Genomic DNA, 7,922 nt, shown 5'->3' with positions numbered 1-7,922 from the left:
TATCTTGACCATCCACTTTCTGAGCTTGAGGCACCAAACCAGCTTTTGGCTGCAGGAAGATGAAACAATCTCAACTTCTTTTTTTTCCTATCTCATTGACATGTTAAACCGGCAAAAAAGATCACCAGTGTTCTTACCTTTAGAATACCGGTCGTTCTGTCTGCCATAGACTTGATCCACAAGGCGCAAGGTGTAATCCGCATATACTCTGCAACCAGCAGGGAGGGTTGCCAAATCCAGAGCCAAGTACAGAGAGAGATGGGTGCCCATTCCAAGACCTTTTCCCTTAGGATAGAGCACCATCTTCCTGAAACAACCGGTACATGTAGAAGAAAAAGGAAAAGTGCTACTACTAAATACTACTGATAACAGAAGAAAAGAATATATGAGAAGGTGATTTTTCAATGCTCGTGTTCATCTCGAAAAGAAAGGAATCACTAACAGCTAACGAATTGTTTGGGCAAGCTAGCACATGGAGTATAACGTAATGTAAGAGAAACATCGGCTTCCAAAAACACATCCGAAACATGTTTTAATTAAGATTGCAGATTAAAATAATAAAATAACTATACCATTGATGATCTCCCGTGCTGAATATTTGTGATTCTTGGCGTTTTTCATCCAACTTGGAAAAGTTCACGATCTTCCAAGCGTACTCGGAAGCAGTAGGATCCTTTTTCATTGATAAGACCTCTCCTTTGCCTCTGCTTCTTTCTCCACAGACAAATACTTCAGCTCCAAGCACACAAGTGTCTTCCAGAACGAATCCATAACGAGCATCATTAAATGTTGAAAGCTTAATGAATTGATCGAAACCACATTCAAGCTTCAATCCATGAAAGCGTCTTTCCTTTCCTGCTGCATCTAACCTTGGCAACAAGGCCAGAACATCAGAGAGGGGCATCACTTTCTCTTGAGTTAAACTAAATTACCCAGCGTGATTGAAGAAAACTACTGCAAGTAAATCTTGCCCGTCACCCAATTTACAACGCATAACTTTGGTGATACTATAAACACTAAAACAAAAACTGTAGCTAATGACAATAGCTTGAGGATGTATTGCAGAGTAATGATTTAGAAAACATGCCTTGAATTACCAAGTAGCTGTCCTTGTTTTGGCCAAGCAAAAACAACCGAAAAATCACGTTGACCTCCCAACCACGTGGAAGAGAACTCGCGTCAACCATTGCTAAATAGAGAGAGATGTAATCTTTTACATTATTGCTCTTGTTTCCGTTCGGATAAAGAACTAATTTCCTTGCAAAGCAAACACAGGAGGAGGTAATAAAAATGAGAGGGGTCTCTCATAATAAAACATGACTGCCGTTGGAGATGGAAAGACAAAGAAAGACAAATATTCACTAGCAATAAGATGTACCATTTATAGCCTCCAGCTTCAAAAACCCCTGATTCATATGTCTCCACTGCATTTTTCCCAAGTGACGAAAATAACTCTATTTTAACCATGTAATGGATGGGCGGTGCATCTGATACGGTTGCTACAGGTCCTGCAAAATGAAATGATATCAGCACATACAATTTTGATCACTCTTTGGTTTTGTTACTGGAGAAAATCTGCTCATTATACAAGCACGCCGAGTGTTAGAGGGAGAGCTTGGTACGGAAGAAAGGGCAAGCTCACAGACAGTAATCTCGGCATCAGCACAGAAAAAGTTAGGTCACAGAACACGATGTTAGTCGATGAGAGAAAAAAAGGAAGGAAAGGGGGGAATACCAGGAGGGGGAGAAATATTGCTGACAACTTCTGTCATGACGTTGACGATATCTTTTCTGGCTACAAAATCCACTAAACAATGTGCAGGATGTAGGGAATGAACAAAACATTTGTTCCCTTATTTGTAAGGAAATCAAGAGAGAGTAGTTATTCGAAACTCTTAGAAATTGTTTGGGGATTGTTATCCTTTGCTGGAATGAAGATTACTTTTGAAACCGGAAACAGATCGATTCTCTTCTTGCAGATGCAAAACACGTCTATGGAATATACCATGCATTGTTTCCTTGCAAACCGCAATCTTACAAAACTTAAACACAACAATATGCTTTTGCAACCAGGTACATTTGTGGGGGTAATGATTGAATCTGTAGCAGCAGGAAAACCTCAAACGGAACTCCATAACATTCGGCTAAAATGCTTTCATGCCTGTGAAATTTTTGTTTTCTTTTCGTCTTTTTTCATTGAGATATGCATGTATTTACTTGCTTCGAACATACATGTTAATAATTTGGACGAGTAAAGAAATTTAAGAAATTATAGTAATTAGAAGTTCTCGCATCCAACCTCATGGTATAATGGATGCTGCTCTCCTGGGAGTGCACCAGGGTAATTGTGATCAGAAAAGGCACTCCAAGTCGGGGGACTAGCTTTCCACTCCTAGACTCTCTGATGACAAATATGTGGTCAATTTCATGTGTACGAGGACATGGTATGCAGGAGGAACCGTCACTCACTACCGCCGCATCTCTTCTATTCTCCATTGCCTGCTAAACTTCTAGACAGCTTTGTTCAAAAGGATCAAAATTCGGCATATATTGCATAATTTTAACATGGAAAACATTATTTTGGATCCCGTGGTACAGTGCTACCAGTTATGTTATCCTCGAAACTACTGCCAGAGATGGAAGTGGATTATAATTCCAAGAGCGAGCAGTTGCTGCAGGGGATGCAGAACTTGCCGATATTCTCTCAAATTGAGAGGTTAAAGATGGATTAGAGTTCATTTTGCATCGAGTATATCATCATCGCTTCTTTGTATTCAGGGACTTGTATCTATCTAGTTTTGCAGGCTAGAATTGATACTCGTGAAGCCTAACAGTTGGGTACCCGTCAAGGGCCAACGACTCTTCCCACTTTGGACAAGGCTCAGGCTGCTAAGATTCAAGAGCAAGAGACCTTGTTCCGAGCTGCTGTGCACGTTGGTGACAAATGCATGATTTACAGGGCCAGGTTTTAGATGCACAGGTTTTTTTCGATAATTATATCTACATGACAATTGCATCATCATCATCACTAGTTGTCTTAGATGCACAGGTTTTTTTCGATAATTATATCTACATATCGATGAGTCTTACTGCTTAATCTTAATATTTTGAACTTCTCGTGCAGAATCAACAGTCACAAATGCATGATTTACAGCGCCAGGCTCAGCAGAAGTTTCGGCCGGTAATCTAGTATTAGCTTCTTGTTATCATTAGTAATTTGGCCCCCTATTTGTTTTTCTTCATTTTGGTCTTTCTCCTCGCAACCTACGTCCATGCATTTCTGTGTCTTTCATGCTTTTTGTCTTGAACTTTTATTTTTAGCATTTTGTTTGCATTTTACCTACTAAGCATGGGGTAACTTAACAAGAAAGTTTATTTGATCAGAGGAAAAGGTTAAGCGACAAACACCCCCCTGCCCACTCGGAATACACAGTGCATTATTTCAGGGCAAAAGGCCTCTTACTCTACCAATATCTTAAGTTCGGCTTTGTGTGTCTCACTCTGAATTCATGCGTATTATATTCTTAAATCTAATTCATTTATCGTGTGCTCATGGGCATCACTTGTGCAGTTCTGTCTCGTGACCAGGAATTCTAATATGCTGCTAGAGGGATATAGACCCATGAAATTTCATCTTTAAGCTTTCTCCTATATTTTCACATCACTTCTTTGAGTACGAGCAAGAGGGTTTTATCGAAGTTTGGGAGGATAATTTATTGTCAGAGAGCATGCTGTTAGACCTCAATTTCTTTTCTTTTTTCGAAAAAAACTTGAGGCCACCTTCAAATCTGTCTTGCTTGAATATTTATAGATGTTACTACCTTTTCTTTGTGATGTTTTGAAATAACATGAATAAAAAAAGGCAATAAAACATATAAATAAATAAGAAGTATTGTAGTAATTGAACAAAGAGTTGATAAATATAAATAGAAAAAAAAATGAGTTGTCTTCTAAGAGTTAAAAAAAGTGACGAGAAAAGAGAAGAAAAGAAAAAGAAAAAAAAAAAGAAGGAAAGATAAGAGAAGAAGAAGAGAGTCAAAGAAAATAAGTTTAAAAGCAAGATTATATATAATGTGTGTTCTTTAAGCTTTAAATTTCTGTGATGCTGAATGTTAGGGTTTTGAAAATTGTGTTTTGGATTGATTATTATGGGTAATGAGCTACTTACTTGATTTCGAGAGATTGTAGGTAAATATGATGATTTTGAGTTATTATTTTGTTTGAATGGTGAATTTATATTAGAAATCATGAGATAACAGTAGATAATCCATGAAAATTCTGAATTTGAGGTTGAAGATGATAAAATTTCAGTGTGGTCCCTTAATTTGTAAAAATTACAGTTTAGTCCCCGAACTTTGGAATAATTTCAGATTGGTCCCTGGAGCATATTCCAAAATTCTGGACAGAATAAAAGATGAATTAGGGTAGGATTCTAGTATAGTTATGAATTTTTAACACTTTTAATTTGGTCCTCCCATTTGACAAAAATTACAATTTGACCCTTAAAAATATGATAAATTTTAGATTGGTCCCTTGCTGTAATATTAGCTTTTGCAGATTGGCTTGATGAATAAATAAGGGTTATTTAGTAAATTATAATCAAGTCTTATTATTTGTTTTATTATGTATTAGATTCCGAAAAAACCATTTAATTTTAGGTCTTTGGAAAACAATAACTAGTTTAATTCAAAAACTTATAGCGTTATGGAATAGACCCTTAGTTAAGTGTATTAAATAGATTGTTTTTTTTAGTTGTTTTTTAATATATCTCATTTTTATTCAGATAATCCTGATATTCTATCGGCGGGACACTAGTAGAATTTTCTTCAATATCTACTTTTGAGTTCTGTTTGCTTTCGATTCAGGTGAGTGGATAATTTTTTATATGCATAAGAAAGATTATAAATATTTGAGTTGTTAATATGAATTGGATCATGCTTCTTGATAATATATATGTTGATTATTATCCTTTTGTTACGATAAAATATGATTAATTGTTGAATCTGAATTCTTAATATGAATCAATATATATTTTTAATTGAGTTCTAAATTGATAACTTCTCATTTGATTGATGTCATGAGTTGAGTTTTGAGATATGAATATGTATGTTTGATTATGATTATGAACCTATGATATGCTAGTCAAAATATTCATGCTAACAAGGTAATATTAGTCTTTGTGCACATCGTATCTGAACCCTAGTTGGTCAGGAGAGTCACCAACTTATGTGAAATGATTATCCCACAATACAGAGCCTTGTGCTCATTGCATTTTGATTTTTTGATGAGCTTTATCTTATGATATTCTTGTCATGGCCTATTTGAAAAACCTTACTATAAGAACCTAGAGCCATAATTGTGTATATATTCATTATTGTTATATTATCTCGTGTGTGTATATTGAACGTTATCTATTCACTGAGTTGTTGAACTTACCCTCTTATTATTTATCTTTTCAGACTTATAACTTGTTAGCGGGTTATTTTATTAGACCTTCAGGACCTGTTTTTTTGTTGAAATTTGTATTTTTTTTATATCTAGTTAGTGCCCCACAACTATGAATTTGTATTAACTCTTATATTAAAACAATCAAATTATATTATAAAGTTAGTTTTGTTCTTACTCTGCGTTGATTTCTGATTGAGTTATTTAAAAAATAAATTTGTATGTAAATTTAGATTCATATAAATATGAAACTTTTAAAAAAAACCTTATTTATTTACTGGTCATAGATCGGATCCTAACTTTCTTTCTCTTTTAAACTGTTTTATCTCTTTTAAGCTGCATGCATGTTACTTGTGCACATAAATTCATAATGGATGTTTATTTGCACGGTGCAGATTTTTGTACCATGTTCCTTTTCTCTCTATTTACTTTAACTCTCTTTTTTTTTGTATGATTGTTTCCTTTTTTGATCCGTCTTAACCTTGTACTGTTTTGTTTGCCTCAGATTCCGAAAATGTCCTCCACAATATCATCACAGCCGCTTGTGCCACGAATGCAAGTATGCCTCCTGTGTGCTTGGCAAATTTATATTCTGTGTTTAGGGAAGATAGGGCTTGTTGATTTCATTAGTGCATATTGGATTCATCTGCAATGCAGAGATCTAGAATTTACCCAAAATCTCTCGTTAATTTCTGATTCTTTTCTGTACTAAAATAGAAAGTTTAATGTTGTTCCAATTTATCTTCCCCATGTTAAATCTACTATACAGATTGGATTTGCTGATAGCATGCTTCCTCAGAGGAATCTGCTTCTCCGGTTCTGAATGATCAGAGTATGAACCTGCTCTTCTATTTTTTTCGCCTTTCAGTCATACTTGGTGGATGAATTTGCAGTTATTTCCTGCCCCTTCTTTTCTTTCGCCTGACATCTCCTCCTGATATGTCCTGTTTTTCTCCCTTGCCAGAATGGGAGGTTGTCTTCTGCTTTTCTTATCGGATCCATGCAGGGCGGTGACCGACGGTGTTCATTTTGACGCAACAAAAAAGCAAGTGCGCTCGTCGTATGTTTACTAGAATCTTAACATACGAGGCTGAAGTTCAGTTGTGGCCTTTGCTTGCAGTCTATAATACGGGAGTATCCAATCCCGGTGGTGTAATGCCCATACAGCAGCAGCAGCAGCTTGGTTCTCAAGAGGCGTTTGGTAACATGCAACCAAATGCTCAGAACTTACAGTCAAGCATGGCAGTCACACTTTATTTTTCCTGACAAAATATCCTGTAACAAGGTATACACTGTTGAAAGTTTGTGACAAGGTTGGGAGTTTGGTAATGCGCAACCAAATGCTCGGAATTTACAAGATATGTGCCAATGATGATTTGCTATGTTGGAAGTTTGCATACCCACTGGTAATCAGTGTGTGCCTTTATGGTTTGTTGGGTGGTATGGCACGTATCTTAAGAGTTTATGTACCAGTTGAGTTTGGCTGTCAGAAGCTGTATTGGCTGTCTATCTGTGCAATATCCTTCACTAATTTACACCGATGTTGGTTGTATTTCATTGCACAACCAAACCATCCCTCTTATATACTCATAGTACGCTGGCCAGCAGCCGCACTCTAAATTTAACCATGTTTCAAACTATGGTCCACTCCTCCCGTGGGATTTGAGAGCTTTGATAAGATTACATGTTTGAATGAAACTCACAACCGTGTACTTACATTACAGATGACTGAAAATGAGAGTTAAGCTTAACAGGACATGGCCCTTCTCTTGTTCATTGTAATATGTAAGCTGAGAAAAGATAAGGAAACTGTGGTTCGGTGCTGGAATCAAAGCTGTGAGAAAATATCGTGACATCTGATTGATGCACCTGTTTTCCCCTGTAAAATGATTATTCAAGACTTCGAATCCAGTCAGAATGCAGTTAGTAGAAATAATTGCCTCAAATTCTCCAGGACAATGGTGGAGAAGTAGAGGTTGCAGCATATGTAAGGCATGAGATGATGGGTTCAAACAAACTTGGAACAAAAATTACAGCATCTCTGCACAAACCATTCTAGCCTGCATTGAACAGGGAAAATGAAGTAAATTAGTAGTGAACAGCACCCCTGCTTTCTTGAACTATGAAATAATCAGAAATTGGTTCTTTCTTTTTTCCTGTGATGGGATAGCATCAGGCTCGATCTTCCTCTATCCTAATTTCTTCCATTGTTAGTATGAGCTAGATTAATTTAAATCATGAGTTGCTTATTAGACTATTTTGTGATGAAAAATAATTGCCTATGGTTGAATTACCGTTGCATTGTTACTGTCAGTCACCAAGAGGCAGATTCAACTTTCATAATGTCATTAGTTCACATTTGCTTGCTTTTGACTGGTTGGTGTACGTATTTCACCGGAAGGTATAAAGGGAAAAAACCTACCAGTCAAAACTCAAGAAGGTCCAAGCAAGCTCAACCAAAGCTAGTGGGGGGGGGC

At 36.5% G+C, this 7,922-nt stretch overlaps 2 protein-coding genes and 1 long non-coding RNA gene across 4 annotated transcripts in view; 1 reads left to right on the top strand and 2 right to left on the bottom strand.

Annotated features, from left to right (window-relative positions):
* Nucleotides 1-5: 5 nt before the first annotated feature.
* On the bottom strand, nucleotides 6-1,841 carry LOC105118667 (MATH domain and coiled-coil domain-containing protein At3g58340-like; the record flags this gene model as incomplete). Its single annotated transcript, XM_011016654.1, has 6 exons — nucleotides 1,736-1,841; nucleotides 1,379-1,508; nucleotides 1,088-1,257; nucleotides 573-858; nucleotides 138-307; nucleotides 6-49 (listed from the first exon to the last, which is right to left on the bottom strand). Coding segments are annotated over exons 1-6 (837 nt in total), but the record flags the coding sequence as incomplete, so codon positions are not given.
* Nucleotides 1,842-3,021: 1,180 nt separating this feature from the next.
* LOC105118664 (uncharacterized) lies at nucleotides 3,022-6,986 on the top strand. Of its 2 annotated transcripts, none has more exons than XR_841000.1 (3): nucleotides 3,022-3,181; nucleotides 5,951-6,004; nucleotides 6,410-6,986. It is a non-coding gene; the product is annotated as an uncharacterized LOC105118664 (long non-coding RNA). The 2 variants fall into 2 exon arrangements; XR_840999.1 differs by having other exon boundaries at nucleotides 6,215-6,986.
* A 129-nt stretch (nucleotides 6,987-7,115) lies between these two features.
* The window catches only part of LOC105118665 (formin-like protein 18), a 1,632-nt gene continuing 825 nt past the window's right edge, over nucleotides 7,116-7,922 (bottom strand). Inside the window, exon 2 of the mRNA XM_011016652.1 lies at nucleotides 7,116-7,505. Within this exon, the coding sequence (XP_011014954.1) occupies nucleotides 7,454-7,505 (52 nt within the window). The 3' untranslated portion in view covers nucleotides 7,116-7,453. The remainder of the gene's footprint in view (nucleotides 7,506-7,922) is intronic.

The sequence above is a fragment of the Populus euphratica genome, unplaced genomic scaffold, assembly GCF_000495115.2.
Source record: "Populus euphratica unplaced genomic scaffold, PopEup_1.0 scaffold2117.1, whole genome shotgun sequence".
Taxonomy (NCBI): domain Eukaryota; kingdom Viridiplantae; phylum Streptophyta; class Magnoliopsida; order Malpighiales; family Salicaceae; genus Populus; species Populus euphratica.
Note: the sequence above shows the minus strand (reverse complement) of the source record. Positions and strands in the feature narration are given on the sequence as shown.